The following is a 19,514-nucleotide window of genomic DNA, read 5'->3' as shown; positions in this document are numbered from 1 at the left end:
GTGTAAGGTTCAAAATAGGTCAGAAGGAAGATTAGTAAATCTTTGCTAGAATTGAATGATTACTTTTTGTTATTTTACCCTTGGTTCTTGACCACATTTTAAGTACTGAGCACAGTTTATTTACAAATGAATGGAGCAGCTGAATATTTTTACCGGATATTTTGTAGCAGGGAAAGGTTGTATCATGTACCTTTAATACTCAGACATTTTAATCGTGTTAAACTATAGTAGAAGGTAAACCAAGGTAGTTTATTTTAATAAAAGAAAGTATAATGGGTGTCTATTTTCTAGCTTTGTGTCGTAACACTGAATTCGAAGATTCGGATGTCTCGGAAGAAATAGAATTTGAAGAGTACGACTTGGCGTCAGATGACAATGAGGGCCAGGAAGAGGAACTCTCGGATGACAGTGATTCAGTGATTGAGGTTGGTTAATCAATTCTTTTGGTGACAATAGTACATGCACATTGCTGTAGAAGGAAGTAACTTCCATGGAAGACGGAAGCTAATTTGAAGTCACTGTATCATGCAATATTTGCCAAATATGGAATTGCATTAGTAGGAGCACAGGTGCTTTATTTCCTCTAATATATTTCATATAATAGGAATCATATACTCTCAATGTGACATCGCTGTGAAGAATTATTGTGCTTGAGGGAGTTTGTGAGTTACAGTGTGCAGTGCTGAAATGCTGTAGGTTGAGTATGTAATTGCAACAGACAAAATTAGGAATTTAATGACTAAATACAAACAATGAATTTTTTATTCTGATTATGTAAAAGGTTTGTGATTGACTAAATGCAAACAATGAATTTTTTATTCTAATCATTGGAAAAGGTTTGTGATTTAATTAGAAATACAAACACCATATTTAACAAAATAAAAAATATTATTTTGCTTGTTGAGTCCAAGTCTGCACAGTACCAAGAGCAGAAAAAACTGATTGGAAATTGTTTATTAGCAGTGTTCTTGGTATACTAGTGTGACGTTAACAAGATTATAAGGCTCAACCCAAATCAAGTCTTGCTTGAAGTGTGGCAGCAGTCTTGTAAAAATGCACCTATTACAAAGAGACTGTAGTACATCCGTTTAGAAGATCAGTAAACTTTGATTCCATTAGTAAATATGTACAGGTTCTAGTGTGAAATGGAGTGAATTTCTGTGAATTATTTGTTCCTCTGGGATCATTTTGCTGCAGATTTTAACCCACTCATGGGAGATGATTTGGGACAGTATCATACAAGTACCATATTGCAGTATCACTAAAATATATATGCAGTAAATTTTCTGCCTTGCCATCCAACCTCAAAGTTTGGCGGGTAGAATGGTACTGACTGCTGTGGTATGTCCCTCTATTAGTTGATAAATTTGGGTCCCTAACTGTCACAAGAGGAACCTTTTACCATTTATAAAATGTAAGTGTCTGAAAGGTAGGTACGTATAATGTTTATTCTGTTTTGTTGGTGAACATACGTTTCTTTTCTGTGGAACACACTTCCACATAGAGGAGCTTATTACGACTAAGGGCCCTTATTGAAGAGCTGAAAATATTTTTGTCCATATGCGTAACAAATCCTCGGTCTTAACAATATGTTAAATCTTCTTGTGCCAGCTGAAAATCAGTTAAAACAATCAAAGATTGTAAGCAAGGAATCTGTGAAATCTGGCAACTTATGCATATACAAGGTGGACGCTGGTTACCTACCAAGCACAGTACCTTGTGACATGTCATTCGTTCTTTGACTGCCTAGGAGAGTAGACGCTTTTGCTCTCCTTCCAAGCCAGTTGCTTTGTTTGCCCAGGTTTTTTTTTTTGTGTTTTCAGTTGTGTCTGTGTGTGATTGTGTTTAGTCATGGAGTCCTCAGTCTGTTCACAGCCTCATCAACGCATGTTCCCAGGTGTTTAGGGTTTTCTGTGCTCCAGGTTTTTGTCTCCTACAATTACAGATCCTCATACGACATGCAGTAGGTACCGATCTAATGTACTGTTACTATAGTACTACTCAGCCTATTAGGCTGCTAATGTGTTGGTCGCATACAGTCGGGATTTTCTGCACCGTTGCCATGTCTCCCCTGGTACTCTCTCTCTCTCTCTCTCTCTCTCTCTCTCTCTCTCTCTCTCTCTCTCTCTCTCTCTCTCTCTCTCTCTCTCTCTCTCTCTCTCTCTCTCTCTCTCTCTCTCAGACTTATATTTTTTTTCTCATTTTGACTTTTTCCACCCCAACCATTAAGGTAAAAGTCAGGTGCTTTTTTTTTTTTTTTATAGAGGTTTCCCCAGTAGGCCTAATCTTCTCCATGGTGTTTAATTGGAAGATTTGTCATCTGAGCTCTCCTCAGTGTTAATGATGAATGACTATAAATCTCTCATTTGCTACATCTTCCTTTGCATCTTGTTCCTGAAGCTTCTCCACATGTTTTATTACCTGCTTCCAGTTTTCTGCTGTCATAATGTGTAAAACTTCTTTGACCAAATGCTTAAGTTAAGCAATTTTGAATGTGTTTTTCTTGGAAATGTAAGTTTTTACCTGAGCCCATATGAGCTCTTATCGGGTTGTACTGACAGTGGTATGGGTGGAGTCGTACAACTCTGTCCTGCTTCTGAAGCAAGTGTGTCAGTCACGTCTTACTTTGTATTACACATTTTTTGGAGAGGTCATAGAGCTTCCATTACACATTTTTTGGCGAGGTCATAGAGCTCCACTTTCAACATGTCGTCACGTGGATGTGCACCATTCTTTATCAGCCAGTCCTTTATCGCTGCCTTTCTCCAAGATGATGTTGGGTTTTTTCAAGTACCATCGAGTAGTAGGATGCATTGTCCATCACAAGTACAGACTTTTCGGGGGGATGTTAGGTAACAACTGAGTCTTAAACCAATGCTCAAAAACAGCAGCATTCATCTGATTGTGATAATCACAGTAATTTTTTGCTTGAAAAAATAGTTCAGCATTCTTGACAAAGCCTTCTTTCTTTCGTGCATGAAGAATGATGGGGCGGTTTCCTTTTCCCATGTGCTCTTACAATATTTGAACCATATTTCAAAATCACTGTTTTGTCATCTTGACCAATGACTGTTACTGGTCCTTTCCATTCCTTTTGCTCTTCCCTCTTAAAATAGAGTTGATCTCCATTATTAAGGACTTTACCAGTAGTCCTTACTTTGTGTCTTAGTGCCCGTCATATTTTCTCAGAAGTTTCAGCAGCAATAAAGGCTTTTCTTGCAGAATGGCAAGCATTGAGATGTTTGGCAAACATTTCACTAGATGTTGTACCCTCCAGTGCAGGAAGTTCATCACTCGTGGTACATAGTAGGTTTTGATTCCGCCCAAGTTGATAAGGGCTAAAACCCCATACTACTTGAAGACAATTTTTAGCATTGACTACCCATGCCAAAGCCACTTTTAAAGACAGATCTGGTTGCTCTGCCATCATTTTTATTACCATTTCGTCTGTGTGATTACACTCGCACAGGCCATTACTGAAGGGAGAATATGCTGCTGTATGCATCACTTGAATGTTCATGTTCTCACACATTTCTAGAAGCATGTTATTCGCAAACTCTCCACCATCATCGCACAAGAATTTCACAGGGGGTCCCAAACCAGTTCCCAACCATGTCTCCATAATTTTCACTATTATCTCCTTGAGTTCTTTACTTCATGTCAGACAAGACTTTGAGAACCTCGTTGCCATATCCACCAGATGCAGAAAATATATATCCCCTTTTTTGTATTCCCTTAGGTCTAATGCCACTACTTCATATAACTCCTTTGCCATATTCACTCTAACAATTGGCCTTGTTGATCTTTTCTTATATTTCATGCATATCTCACAGCTATCTGATACTACTTCAGCATACACACAACACATTTCATCCTTAACACCAGCATCCTTCAACAACTCAATCAGTCTTTTAGATGAGGGATGCCCAAATTGTTGGTGCAATTTTCCTATTTTCTTCTTTTCCTTTTTATTATCTCCCAAGGTCATCATTGTTTCTTCTGTTTTCTTCCACGCTTCTCTCTCATCCCTCAGTGGAAGGCAGTAGTGTCCTGAGGAAGTGCACTCAACTTTCTTCCATGAATTTCTGCAGTATCATTTCCTAGTCTAATTGCATTTGTGCTCTCTTCATTGATTTTTTTACTGAATAAAAGGGGATAGAGCAGTTCACCACATCTGCTATTACACTTGCTCTGTCACCTACAATGTTCACTGGAAATTTTACTTTCATTGTTGACTTATATATAAACATTACCATCACCAAACCTAAACGTTGTTTCGCTTTCTTCCTCTTCTATTCACAATTTTTCTTTGTCTGACAAAGACTGTGTAAGCTTTCAATCAATCACTACCACACACTGTAGAACTGCAAGCTGTGTCTAGGATAGCACAATTAGTAGCTTTTGTCATCAACACTGACATCATTTTTGGAGTTTAATAACAGAATATAACTCTTCTTCCTTTACACTACTTACATACACATTTTTTGGACATGCTGGAGACAGGTGGTACTCTGATCCACATAAATAACATTTCCGAACCCTACCATATATGTCAGTAACTGAGTTTCTCTGCCTATTTGTTTCACTTCTATTTACTATGCTTCATCTTCCTCTGCCTCCAAACCTTCCCTGTCCTCTTCCACGTGTAATAACATTTACCTCCTCCGTGTTAAATACTGGTACAGATTTTATCACCACAGGAAGGGTCTCACTCTCACTCTGTTTGACACTGTACCCAATGATAACACTTCCTGACTACCAAAAAATTTCCTAAGGATTCAAACATTCCATCCGTTTCACTAAAGGACACTACTCAACACTATTTTTTTTTTATCTTTAACCTCTAGCCCTGCACTGTCTAGTAACTTGAATGCTAAAATACATTTTGGTATACTTACTGTGTACCTCTCCAGAGCTGTACTTCTCTTCACAAATTCCAAAATGTACTTCTCCATTGTATGTTCCATCTCCTTTTTGTAGCTGTCAAACCTTGTCCATGCCTCATACGCTGCTGACATCTCATCCTTCTTGTACCACTTGTCCAAGTGTTGAAGCAAAACTTTCATTCCATCTTCGACTGTCAACTTACCAATATCCACTTCCTCGGTTTCTTTTTCTGGATGCTTGTGACAAGCTGCCATGCTTTCAGAATTTGTTTCCAGTGGTCATAGTCCTTATCAGCACTGAAAACTGGCAACACCAGCCTACCGCCACATTTGCTGATGCTACTCATGTTTACAATGTCTTAGCCTATCTTCTAAATCAGTACTCATTAATTCCTCTCTTTCCTGCCACAACCACACTCTGCTACCATTTGTTGATCATGTAGACCAGTGTGGCAGGATAAATCAAAGCTAGACATAAAAACTGTCTTTATTTACCTCTCAGCTCCAACCTGACAAGTGCCTACATCGTTTCCAATTGCTTCCGCTTCTCGCTCACAACATAAAAATAAACAAACCTCACAAACAAAAGACGAGCGCAATGCGCAATGTTGTACACTAACTCTCTCAACAGAGTTAACAAGAAGTTCCAAGGGAGATTCCCCTGTGGCGGCAATTTCTGTGCCAGCCTCATGTCAAAAGATTTCTGAATCTATGTCTCTTCACGGCTAAGGACTACCAAGTATCTCCTCCGAGCAAGAGGTTTTTTAGACTATCAAGTATCTCCTCCAAGCGAGAGGTTTTCTCAAAAGGTTGCATGACGGATGTCTGGTTATCTCAGGAAATCCTCGTCAGCGGTTTTCCAAGGGAAATGGGCAGTCTACGTACTGTGATTGGTGTCATCAACGGGGTTTCTCTCCACTCATAGCTTCTGTTCAGCCGGTATCAGATATTTTTTTATCTTCCTCAGGGATGAGAAAGTTTTGGCTATGTGTCTGTAAGTAGTGGACAACTCTTCATCCTGGGAAATCTCCTTATTGTTCAGGATTTTCAAACAGTCCTGTTCTCCAGGGAAACTCAAAAGCCGCCTGTGTGGGATCTTTCTCTTGTCCTGAGAAGTTTCACTCGAGCTCCTTTTGAGCTCCTGCATCGATCATCAGGCAGAGATCTGACTCTGAAAACAGTTTTCCTGTTGGCTTTGGCTTCTTCAAAAAGAGTTGGGGAGCTTCATGGCCTGAGTTATGATCTTAAACACACCAGGGGTTGGGGGCCTTTCGCTTATATTTGTCCCAGAATTTGTGGCTAAAACCCAGAATCCCTCAGTGCATGATGACAGATTTTCCACGTTTTCCATTCCCTCACTGAATGACTTTGTGGACAACGATCCACAAGAACTCTTGCTTTGTCCTGTCAGAGCTGTACGATGATGCTATCTTAAAAGGACTTGTCACCTAAGAGCTAGGTGTAGACTTATTGTTAGCACTGGTCGGTCCAGAAGAGAGGTGTCCAAGAACACGATTTATTCTGGTTGTGTGAGGTGATTAAACAGGCTTACTTGTCGCTTGATAGGTCTGTCACTGAGTCTGTGCAGGCTAGAGCGCATGACATCAGAGGTATAAGTTCCTCTCTGGCATTTAAGAAAAACTTGTTTGTTCATAGAATTTTGAATGCTGGTTCTTGGTTGCATCAGCCCAAGTTCACTTCCTTTTATCTAAAGGACATTGCTCACAGGTCTTTGCACACTTTTTCCTTAGGTCCTGTGGTGACTGCCCAACAAGTTGTGTAGTTCACCCAGTGCCCTTCACAGGGCAATTTGTATCTTACCTAAGGCGATTGTGTGGAAGAGAGAATGAGTGACTTGGCTGGTCTCTTTCTCTCTCTTTTTGTTCCTTTCTTCTTCCTACGGGTGGGTCGAAGAATAGACATGTCATATGCTGGATCTGGTCTGATACAGGTGAGTAAGGTGGTCATACTGGTGGTGGTTTTGCTTTGTGAGTATGCATCCTGCTATTCAGTAGCAAGAGCTCTCTCTAGCAAGGGGAGTGAGGAGTGGTAGCAAACTCCTGTGGCTTATATGGTTTGTTACTTCAACAGTCAAAGTTTTCTTTGTTTCTTTGTTTCTGGAATGCAATGAATCTGCCCATATATCGTTGTGTTTCAACCCAGACTGCTGAGTTTTTAGATATCGGATTGTCTATTTTCTCAAGGGCTTCAGACCCCCTTCGTTAGAACTCGTTCTTCTAGGAAGGGTGGTCAGGTGGGTTAACCCCCCTAGCCAGGTTAGGGTACTTGTACCTCCCTCCAAGTATAAGTCTATCCTATTGTTAAGACTGATGGTTTGTTCTGCATATGACCAAATGACAAATTTTTAGTCAATTTTTATTTTTCATAGTTATCAAACCTGAGGTCTTAACATTTACTGCCCACCTGTAGCTGCCCCCTCACTTTTTTCCTGGGTTGGGGGAAAGACTGATGCGTCGCAAGGTACTTTGTTTGGTCAGCGTCCACCTCTTATACGCCAGATTTGCCAGATTTTACAGATTCCTTGCATACATTCTTTTATTGTTTTAACTGGTTTCCAGCTGGTGCAAGAAGATTTATTCGATTGTTTAGAACTCAGGTTTGCTAACTATGAAAAATACAAATTGATTCAAAATTTGTCATATTCTGAAAACAAGATTTACCAAGAGTTAGATTCCATGATTGCATCTGCATATTGAGTGCGGAAATGGTCACTAAGGAATTTGTTTGGTCATCAGGAGATTAAACACAGGAGTTGCATTCCTATATTTTGACAGTATAACGGTAATTTAAGATGTTAGTGCTTTTTTTCCATTCCTTGTTAAGCAAGCAGTGTAATCTCCAGAATAAGTTTTCATTGAGACCTTTAAAAGTTCTCAAAGGACATATATCACAAACCAGGGGCCTGCATTGTAAGTAATAGTTTTGAATTTGGTGCATTGTTAGGTATTATCCATACTTATGACAACGTATAAAATCTATATCAATTTGCCTTATTTCGTTCGTCACTTCATGTTGCTGTACATAACTTCTATGATCCTTCATCTTTCTGAAGTCTCTGTTTGCCATTTTTTTTATGAGAAGATATTGCATGAAGAGTTGCTTTCTGTAATTTAAAAATTAATTGTTGGTTACTGTCTCTAGAAACCTTCATAGTATTAGGTAAATGACATACTAGGTTAGTTAAATGTAAAGAAAGCCACATAAAACAATGCTATATTCTATCTTTGAATTAGATATATTCATCTTGACTCAAGGATATTTGCTGAATAACCCACAAGACCCAATCTCTGAATGCAGACATGTGACCTACAGTGTATACTAGATATCAGAAACAGCCATAAAATTAATGTTATCAATCTTCAAACATTCTTGTTCTCCAGTCATTAGATATCAAAAACCCATGTGTGGAACACATTCAGGTGCATGAAACATAAAGATCCAGAAAGAGTGGTTCCATAGAGCATGTTGAGTGAGCTTCCTAATACTAATGACACTTATCTATGCTCCTTGTTCTAATGTGCACCTACACTGAGTGTAGACTTGCTGCTGCACATCTCCAGTTTTTTTTTATATATAGAAATGTGTTTTGCATCCACCTTATTAAAATGATCAGTACTCTTGATGTGCCATGGCTTTCGTTCATATTAGCAGGTTTTCTTTGCATGATTCAGCTCATTGCAGTAATCAGTACCCTGGATGTGCTATGGCTTGTTTTCATATTAGAAGTTTCTTTGCATGATTGTGATGTTAGAATATTGTGTGAGTGATCCATCTGAGTTTTCTATGCCAACAACTTCTGCAATTACCAAGAGCAATTCAGTATGCCTCATTTCTTTTGTATTTATTCCTGGCATGATTAAACCTTAGTGCCATTAAAGTCAGTCCCCACTACATCAAGGATCAGCAATCGCAGGTTATTCCGTGGAAATTATCTCCAAATATATCTTGGAAAATTCAGTCATTCACAAATTTTTTCATTGAGCAATGATCACTAATTACTTTATTTTAATTGCATTTTCATTACTAAATACTTTTTTTATGATAAAAAATTATTTACTAGTGTTTAAATAAATTTACTAGTTTTAAAGTGTTAATAGCAGACTCTACCAGGGGGGGACCCATCAAATGGTGATTAGAAATTCATTTCTTGATATCATGTGTTTCAGAAACAAATTGATTCCTAGCCACGTAAAAATATCTAATCCATCAGGCCAGCCCTAGGAAAGCTGTTAATCAGCTCAGTGGTCTGGTAAACCTCCAGCCCTAGGAAAGCTGTTTATCAGCTCAGTGGTCTGGTAAACCTCCAGCCCTAGGAAAGCTGTTAATCAGCTCAGTGGTCTGGTAAACCTAAGATATATTTAAGTTAAGTCCTTCCAGTAGCATATTCTCCAGTCAATATTTTGAAAATTTTGGTTCTGGCTGTGTCCTCCTCCTTGTCTCCGGACGCTTCACCTTTTAAGTTGAGGGAGAAGAATGGAAGTCTTAAGACCTTGTCCATTGATGGAAGCATTCCTTTAACTTGTTTTCTGGGATAATCAGCAGCTGCCTCGTTGCATTCACTTGGATCTCCTCGACATCCTGAAATCATCTTACTTTCAAGTGGGATTTGATTTTTGGAAAGAGGAAAAAGTTGCAAAGGGCTGGATCTGGGGAATAGGAGGGCTTTTTCCTCCCGGGGGATGTTGTACTTGACAAAAAAATGTTGGCGATGAATAGCATCTCGCAAATGCTGAAACAAATCTTCCTTTGTTTTAGGATTTGCTATAGTATCATTTAATGAAGCAAACCTATTTTCATTACCCAGGTATGCACCACATAATTTTTTTATTTTTCCATTTACTAGAAGAGCTGTAGGTCTTTATGATTATTGTCCAAAAAATCCCCATGATCAACAAATTTTGTTTTAATTCCACAAATGAAATAAAACTGGTATAGAAGTAGAAATATGTTGGATCCCTGTACATTTAGCCATTAAAAGAAAATGAGGATGTTGATAAAGCAGCTAATGTTGCCATTACGTAATGACTAGATCAAGTAGCCAATAGTACCTGTTCTTGCTAGTGATTTATTATTACTGTATTGACTCCTGTGATTGTGAGTTTTCTTTGGATTACTGGATCTCGAAAACCGATCATCATTAAATGGCAGGAAGAGTGGAGTAATGAACTGGATAACAACAAATTTGTTAAAGGATACCTCACTGAAGTAATATCTGATGCATGGGTGTATGTGAATAACCCACATAGCTAAATCCCTGAATGCAGATCAACACTGATAGTCAAACGTATTTTTAGTGATTGTCCAGCTTTCAACCAGCAAAACATAACTAGTACAGGAAATAAATCTTTGAAAGAGATTTTGTGAAAATCATAACCAATTTCAGTGCATCCGGTCATTAAAATTTTAAGGAGTTGCTGAGGTGTTAAATAAGATCTAATACATTTAATCAAGAACAAAGCCTGCAGGCCACCCTTCAGTGATCAATACCAACTTTTTTGAAGGCTATCCATAAAACAAATTGTGTTACCATAACTGTCAAAATGCAAGTTAACTTTCATTTGTGATATTTATTGTATATTTTTGTGTATAAGATGACATTTAAATCCTAAAATTCACCCCTAAAAATTGGGGGTCGTCTTATACTACAATTCTAAAAATCAAACCTTGGATTCTAAGATGTGTGTTGGTAGGCTAGCCTCGTCCTCGGTGCTATAGTCTAACCACCAATATGTATGAAGATTCATTTTATGAAATAAATTGGTACTAAAGGTAATAAAACCATTTTTACCTTATATATTATTTCCATATCTTCTCAACAAATAGCCTATTTCAGGAATAATTCTAAATCAGTGAACAAACTTTTATCTTTGTGATCCCAGCTGAGAAAATGCGCTCACAGCAACATCTATCTTTCGGTAATCTTTTAGAAATTTCAATGGTGGTGTAATTACAGTAATAATAACTTTTAGGATAACATAATATTAATTTTTCATTAAATGTTTCTCACATATCACAAGTTTGGTCACATGTGCCATCATAATTCTAGTCTGGTTCTGGCGAGTTGAATTATGCCTCGTTGTGGATATCATACAAGTCATCTTTGTTACCATCCATGGCATTTTTTAAATGATTTTATGACTGTTGTCATGTTCGTCCATGCTTTTATAACAGAAATGCAGAGAACATCAAGTGAGGCAGCACAGGGCTGTATGTAACTGTTTAGAACAATTCACTCATATGAGTGATAATTGTATACGATAATTATCATTTATTATTGTATTGTTATTGGCGGTTGTTTGACAATGGCGATGAAACTTAAACTAAACAATGGTTTCCCTTTTAGGCAATGTATATATGGAAAACATGATATAGTATCAGCATTATTAACCCAGTTTGGATAATTTATGAAAGGAATGTATTTCTGAATTAAGTTCCATTTGGCAATTAAAGACAGTGATGATATCAGCAAAACGTGATCAGCTGATTATTTTTAGATGTAAACAAAACCAGAATGCAAATGGCTCATCATTGCTCTATTCATATATTGCAACAAGATAATACATGCAATATGATTACAGTAAAACAAGTTTTATTAAAATTATCATTATTCTCAATACAACTATTATTCGACTTTTATTCTCAATACTTCTATTATTCGACTTTTGCAAGTGGATATCTATCAGCGTAACAACCTAACCAAGGCAATAGTTCTCTCTCTCTCTCTCTCTCTCTCTCTCTCTCTCTCTCTCTCTCTCTCTCTCTCTCTCTCTCTCTCTCTCTCTCTCTCTCTCTCTCTCTCTCTCTCTCTCTCTCTCTCTCCGTATATTATATTTTATATAATATACGGAGATATTATATAAAATATTGGAGAAAATAGTGGAAAAATATATACCGAGAAGAAAAAGTAAAACATCATTCATGCATACCAAGAGACAGAAGGATCTTGTTCCAGAAAATCAGAAAGTGGAAAAAAGGTCTTGCAAAAGAAAAAAATGCATGGAAAGTTATAGAACTAAAAAGTAAGATAGAAAATGCAGAACAAAAGATTATACAATCAAAAGAAAATGAAAAACGGGACTTGGAAGAAAAAACCCTTTTGTTCATGAAACTTACCTGTCAGATATATATATAGCTGTATTCTCCGACGTCCGACAGAATTTTTCAAAACTCCCGGCACACGCAGTGGGCGGCCAGTCGGCGTTAGTACCCATTCCCGCCGCTGGGAGGCGGATATCAGGAATCATTCCCATTTTCTATTCAGATTTTTCTCTGTCGCGGTAGTGAAAACACCTGTTTCCACTACCTCCGCCTAGGATTTTGAAACTTCATTAGCCGCTTAAGTATCCTACTTATTTTTTTTTGAATGAATTGACTTGGATTTGTGGCTAGGCATACGCTATCATAAATTAATTAAAATTTTTTCATTGCATATGATGTCTGAATCTAGTTAGCCTAGTTTCAGACTTTGTTGTCTGCAACGGGTAAGGGGAGGCTACCGAAACCTTCGGTAGACACTCGCTTAGTATACATGATGTTTTACATGTTTTCTTTGTTGAAAGATCAATGTAATTAGTGTAATGTTGACTGAATTCCGAAAGAGACGTATGATTCGTATGTACGCAAATTAGAGCGTGATAGAATCAGGAGGTCTTCCTCCACAGTAACAGAAGTTAGGATAATGAACCTACTAACCTCCAGTAGACTTTATTTTGCCTAACCCTGTGGTATGGCTTACGGCCTAGAGGAAGTTCTGTGAGACGTAATGCCCTTTCTATTATGGGGTGGATTACATCAAGTAGCTTGAAAAAGTGCTCGCTCTCCAATCAGTGTGTGAGTGTAGTGATGTTGATTTTGCCCCTAGTGTTGTGGAGGGGGCGTCAGATCGGCCTTATAATGCCTCTAGGTCTAGACCTCTGTCGGACTCCCAGAACACAGGGAGAGGGCATGTCGAAAGCCGAAGGAGGGTTACGAGGAACCCCCACCGATCTGGCGTCCCTTCGGCAAGACCTGAAGACGCTTCTCAGGCTGCCAAAGATCGTGCACGTGCACGAATCCTGAAGGATTGCTTCTCGTCCTCTGAGGCGTCCTCCCCGTACAGGGTTGGAGCTCTCGGAAGGACTCGCGCCCTTTAAATAGAAGCTTATTGAGGAGGACGCTTCACGTCCTCTCTCTATTGTCGTGCGATTGTAATCGCCGCCTTAACAATTTGACGACTTTCCAACACATGGGAGAAAGAAGAAGGAAATAGGAAGAACGCTGTTAAGCGCCCAGATCGCCTTATCTCACTTACTGTGAAAAGGAAGAAGGCGTACCCTAAGGCGTCCTTTTGAGTGCGTTTCTGGAAGTGTCGATGAGCGTGACAGAGACGCAAGATGTCGCACAAGCGGCCGCCGTCTTTGTCAGGAGTTGCGAACGTCCATAATACTCGTCCGGACGACGATCACCGTACATCGGCTTCATGACTAGCACGCTTCATGAGCGGCGCTCCCCTTGAAGGCAGGACGCTTTTGAGGACGCTTTTCGGGACGCCTCCGTATTTGATAAGCAACAGTCATGTCGAAGTTTTTACCAAGACGTACGGGAGAAACCTTGGTCTTAATAAGAATCTTATCGACGTTTGGGTATGATGGCGGATAGGAAATATCTACTTCCTTCCGTAAACCCTAGAGATGAACAGGAATTCTGTCTCTTTCCGCGATTTATGAGGAAATTACGAAGATTTAAAGAGTTCCTGGATTAACTTCCTTACTTAAGGAAATATATTCTTCTTTCTTCTTCGTTCTATTAACGAAAAGAACGAAGATAGTAAAAGTTTTTTGTTTTTCCTTTCTCTATCTGCCTCGGCAGGGAAAGAAGGTAGTAGAGTACTGCTGTATGATAATACGATACGGTCAAATCATAAGCACATACCGTAGTTACTTCTTTGCTGTGCAACTCTATTACCAGTATCCTTACAGGACTTTCCTAGGAAGGACTACGCTTAAAGGGATTGTTATGACAATACCTAATTAGCTTCTAGATTTATCGAAGTCTTGTTTCGCTTAAATATACATTAATAAGAACTTCCTGAAGTTCGATAATAATTTTATAAGATTCCTTTATTGAATGGAGTAGCTGGCAACTCTGGAAGAGTAATGCCAGACAGCTAACGGAGGGGCTGCTATCGCTTAGACCAACGCAGTAACCATCTATTGCTCAGTCCATGAGATGGTCGGTCCTGCGGGATGGAATGACTAACCGTATCTCTCCCCTACAATCGCGGTCTTAGCGCCTCGGATTGAGGGGATAGTTAAGCAAACATAAATAAAATATTGTCTGCCTTTTGCTAAGATACGTTCAATAAGAAAGATATTCCAGCCTTTCAATGCTGATTACCGTAGGTAACTTATTAAAGGAATCTAACGCCAGCAGAACACTATATATTATATGTTCTCATGCTTACGAAAGCATGGCTTATTAGAGTACATGCTTAGTGAGAAGATGAATGTAGTAGAGAATTCACTTTTAAGTCTACGGTATGGTCAAGTCTTATGGCCTTTCATGCATCAGGGCGCTCGACAAGATCCTCTCTGAGATGCCCTTGTGTTCTAGGCACCAATACGCTCGGTAAGACTCTCGCGAGGACGTCTCTTGAAGATGCTCAACGTCCTACGCATTGAGACGTGAGGAAGCTTTTGCCGATGCTCGACGTCCTACACGAAGAGACGCTCATCAGGACGCTCTGGAAGACGCTCGACGTCATAAACATTGATAAGCTTTTTGGAAGACGCTCGATGTCTTACACATCTGGACGCTCGCCAGGACGCTAGCGAGGACGCTTTTGAAGACGCTCGGCATCCTACACGTCATGACGCTCGGTAGAGCACTGGCCAGGACGTTCTTCAGAACGATAGGCGTCCTACGCATCAAGACGTTCGGCAGATTCCTGCAAGAACGCTCTTCAAGAGGGCGTCGTCGAAGTAGAGGAAGGATTTGGTCTCGTCAAGATTGTCTACTCCGCTTTCTACGAAGGGAGCGTTCAATAGAATCCATCACTTGATGAATCCAGGAAAACTGTAAGCAAGATTCGGTGTCATAAAACTCCTCGTCTGCTTTCGGGATTGCGCTGCCGAAGGGGAACATTAAGGTCCTTCCTGCGTAAGCCCAGTCCCTCTGATTAGGAATCTTTTGGGCCCCTCCTCGATTTCTGCGGGTGGGAATCGGGAAAAACTATATGCTCGAATTCCTGGATTACTTTCTGTTCATGTAAATGGGTTAGTTCTCATTGACAAAGATCTTCATAACATTTTATCGCTTAAGCGGATAAGCTCTCATTAACAAAATTCGAGGAGAGCTCTCATTCATTAGAGAGAATTTTATGTTCAAGTGACTACAATACTTACGTATTTTTATCTTTGCGTCATATTAACTAATGTAGGGTTCAAGTCATATACGCATATCATGGTTACCTCTACAGATGGCAACCGAAAAGACGGTTATTGTAAATGTATTTAATAACGGTCCTTCCTGCAAACTTCCCAGGAGTTTCCGCTGTAAGGAAAACAACGCTAAAGGTATTGTTACAACAACACTAATCTCAGCGTCGGCATCTAGCGAATTATGTTTCGCTTAAATATGCCTGCTTGAGAATTTCCTTATCGAATAATAGTAACAAACCTATTCCTTCGTAGAAGAGAGTAGCTGGTAACTCAGGCAGAATAGTGCGAGACGAGAGGTTGCTGTCATTGTGGATGACGCAGTATATTTAATCGGTACTCCAGGCAACTTTCCAGGAGTTTCCGATTTAACATTTGGTTTAATTAAGCGTAATGTTTACGACAACACAAAATCAGCTTCTGTATTTTAGCGAATTTTGTTTCGCTTAAATATGCCAACTTGAGAGTTTCTGTTCAAATAATGTAAAATCTATTCCTTAGATGAATAGAATAGCTGGCAACTCGGCATAAGACTGCGAGAAGGTGAACATAAGCTGCTGCCTGCTGCCTGTGACTGTCACAGTGTCACTCCAGTATCAGGTAGCTCGCTGTTAAGCTCTGTCGGTTACGTCTCTCTCTCCCGCGGGATTGATTGACGAACCATATCTCTACCCTACAATCATGACTTTCGCCTCGGGGTTGAGGGGATTTCTAGTAATCATGAATAAACACGACTTCCTATTGCTAAGAAATTTTCAACAGAGATATCTCTTAGACCTGTTCAGCGCTGCTTACCGCACTGTAACAGAATTCTGTACGAGTTTACCGCGGCATAGCACTATAAAATAATGCTCTCCTGCTTATGCAAAGCGCAGCCTTATTAGGGAAGGAAGCATGCTTAGTGAGGGAATGGATGAGTCTGCTGGGGACCATTTCCTCGCTGGAGAAGCTTGTTTCCCTGAATAGACTGCAATTCAGACCTCTACAAGTTTTTTCCTGCAGGAGGACTGAAATAACATCAAGATCTAGAAATAATTCTAAACATCTCTCAATGGTTGTTGACGATCACCTCAGGTGATACCGAGAGGGTGCCAGGCATCCGGACAGAGGTACAGAGGTCCTGGCACATAATCTAAGAGAATTGGAAGCAATTTGGTTGGCTCTCCAGTTCCTCGAAGAGTGAGTTTTTTGGTCGATTGGTCCAAATCATCTCAGATAATTTCGCAGCTCTCTCATATCCCAAGAGAAGAGATGGATTGGTTTCGACATAGGCACGGAACGTAACGATCCTCAAGAGGTTCGTTTACACTATTGCACGTCCGTGCGGATCTTCTCGATCGGCGGCGCAACTACTGACGTCTGAGTAATCCTCGCTTAGAAGTATGTCGAGCGTTGTGGAGACGTTGGAGACTTTAAGGTCCTTTTCGTAGATTTCTTCGGCAAATATTGAAGAACGAAGAAGCTTCCTCTACGTTGCTCCCTTATTCTCGATCCGAGAGCGGTAGCAATAGACGCAATCATATAGTATGGAATGGGGATAGTTGGTTAGTCTCTTTTTCCCCTATTCAAAAGCTTAGGAAAGTGATAAGTAATCGCTGGCGTCAGAGGGAGCGAGAAAAGCCGCTGATCGCCCCATGTTGGCCTTCGAGAGGCTGGATTCACAGAGGTCACGTCCTTCAGAGGGGCATTTCCCAAGGACCCTTCCCGAGAGAATCGGTCTACTCTAACGGCCTCACTTCGAGAGGTACCTTAAAACCTCTCCGTCTGAGTCTGGATGCGTTCAGACTGTCGAGAAGCGAAGGAGGATCTCAAGATTAATTACAAGTCTCAGCCCCAAAGCAAAGCAGTGCTGCATATTTTTGCAGTGTACCAATCGGAGTGGGCCGATTCTGGAGATAGTGCAGGAAGAATGACTGCTCCTACACCTCCACCTCTGTGAATTACTTTACCGTCTTCCCTTTCCGTCTGAATTATGGGATAAGCTAACAGTCCCAACGATTGTAGAATACGGAAATATGTTGACGGCCTCTAGGCTCAGAGATTCGGATCTGTCAAACAACAAAGCCCTTCACGATCTTTGAGGTCTGCGGAAATCTTGATGGAGCTTAGACGTAGTCTGAAGTTCTTGATGTCAAAGCATTTCGAACCTCTCCTTTCTGTAAACTTAATACACGTGACCAGAAAGGCTAATTTGTTCATGAAACTTACCTGTCAGATATATATATAGCTGTATTCTCCGACGTCCGACAGAATTTCAAAACTCCCGGCACACGCAGTGGGCGGCCAGGTGGTTAGTACCCATTCCCGCCGCTGGGAGGCGGATATCAGGAATCATTCCCATTTTCTATTCAGATTTTTTCTCTGTCGCGGTAGTGAAAACACCTGTTTCCACTACCTCCGCCTAGGATTTTGAAACTTCATTAGCCGCTTAAGTATCCTACTTATTTTTTTGAATGATTGACTTGGATTTGTGGCTAGGCATACGCTATCATAAATTAATTAAAATTTTTCATTGCATATGATGTCTGAATCTAGGTAGCCTAGTTTTCAGATTTTGTTGTCTGCAACGGGTAAGGGGAGGCTACCGAAACCTTCGGTAGACACTCGTTTAGTATACATGACGTTTACATGTTTTCTTTGTTGAGAGATCAATGTAATTAGTGTAATGTTGACTGATTCCGAAAGAGACGTATGATTCGTATGTACGCAAATTAGAGCGTGATAGAATCAGGAGGTCTTCCTCCACAGTAACGGAAGTTAGGATAATGAACCTACTAACCTCCAGTAGACTTTATTTTGCCTAACCCTGTGGTATGGCTTACGGGCCTAGAGGAAGTTCTGTGAGAATGTATGCCCTTTCTATTATTGTGGATTACATCAAGTAAGCTTGAAAAAGTGCTCGCTCTCCAATCAGTGTTGAGTGTAGTGATGTTGATTTTGCCCCTAGTGTTGTGGAGGGGGCGTCAGATCGGTCCTATAACGCCTCTAGGTCTAAACCTCTGTCGGACTCCCAGGACCAGGGAGGGGGCAAGTTGAAAACCGAAGGAGGGTTACGGGAACCCCCCCACCGATCTGGCGTCCCTTCGGCAGGATAAGGCTGCCAAAGATCGTGCACGTGCACGAATCATGAAAGATTGCTTCTCGTCCTCCGAGGCGTCCTCCCCGCAAGGTTGGAGCTCTCGGAAGGACTCGCGCCCTCTAAGAAGCTTTAGAGAAGAGGACGCTTCACGTCCTCTCTCTCGTCAGGATGGAACGTCAGATCGCCCATAACGCCTCTAGGCCTGGACCTCTGTCGGACTCCCAGGATAGGTAGAGGGCATGGTCGAAAGCCGAAGGAGGTTACGGGGAACCCACATCGATCTGGCGTCCCTTTTCGGTTTCTTGACTTAATATCGATAAGCGTGACAAAGACCGCAAATGTCGCACAGGCGGCTGTCGTCTTGGTCAAGAGATTAAAAAATGTCCTTAAGGCAGGACCCTCACAAGGACGCCTTTCGGACGACTTCACGCTCTATCGAGAGGAAGACTTCGTTTGCACTTCCTCCATCTAGATGAAAGGGAGAGCTGGGATCTGGTACGAAACGAGGAGAAGAAGCAGGATTGAAAGCACCGTCTTCTTCTCAAGGAGATTCGCCAATTTGGTGGACGCTCCAAGGAGGTCTTATTTGTCATCGGCTAAGGTGTCCTCCTCCCCTCATGGCGTTATGTATACGTTATGTGACGTTCGCTTTACTACTTACGAAACGGGATATTGTTCAAGCTCATAAGATTGAACGTCCGCAAGCTGATTTGCATAGTCAAATAGCTCGCCAAGACGCATCTTACTCGTCCCTAAGGGACGCTCTGTCAGCGGACAGAGATGAAACACTGGACAGACTATCCTAGTTTTCGACAGGAGAAGGGCAAAGAATTCCTCATACCCAAGAACACACAGGCTTCCTTTTAAAATGCCCTTCTGGCAAGTGTCGATGACCGTGACAAAGACGCAAGATGTTCCGCACAGCCGGCCGTCGTTTTTGTCAAGAGTGGCGAACGTCCTGAAGACTCGTCCTGATGACGATCACCGTACTTATGCTTAGGACGCTCGGGGCGTTTCATGAGCGGTCTCTCCCCTCGAGGAAGCCTCTCCAGTTACTCGTGTTGACGCCACGTCATTCCACTATGACGCTTCCCTTGATGTTCGTCACTCTTC

At 40.8% G+C, this 19,514-nt stretch overlaps 1 protein-coding gene across 5 annotated transcripts in view; it reads left to right on the top strand.

Annotated features, from left to right (window-relative positions):
- Positions 1-19,514, top strand: part of LOC135215608 (E3 ubiquitin-protein ligase Mdm2-like) — an 89,924-nt gene that overhangs the window by 49,469 nt on the left and 20,941 nt on the right. For all 5 annotated transcript variants that reach the window (XM_064250524.1, XM_064250515.1, XM_064250531.1 and 2 more), the window contains one exon: positions 292-425. In XM_064250524.1, the coding sequence (XP_064106594.1) occupies positions 292-425 (134 nt within the window). The remainder of the gene's footprint in view (positions 1-291; positions 426-19,514) is intronic.

This window comes from Macrobrachium nipponense, chromosome 19 (assembly GCF_015104395.2).
Source record: "Macrobrachium nipponense isolate FS-2020 chromosome 19, ASM1510439v2, whole genome shotgun sequence".
NCBI classification, from domain to species: domain Eukaryota; kingdom Metazoa; phylum Arthropoda; class Malacostraca; order Decapoda; family Palaemonidae; genus Macrobrachium; species Macrobrachium nipponense.
Note: the sequence above shows the minus strand (reverse complement) of the source record. Positions and strands in the feature narration are given on the sequence as shown.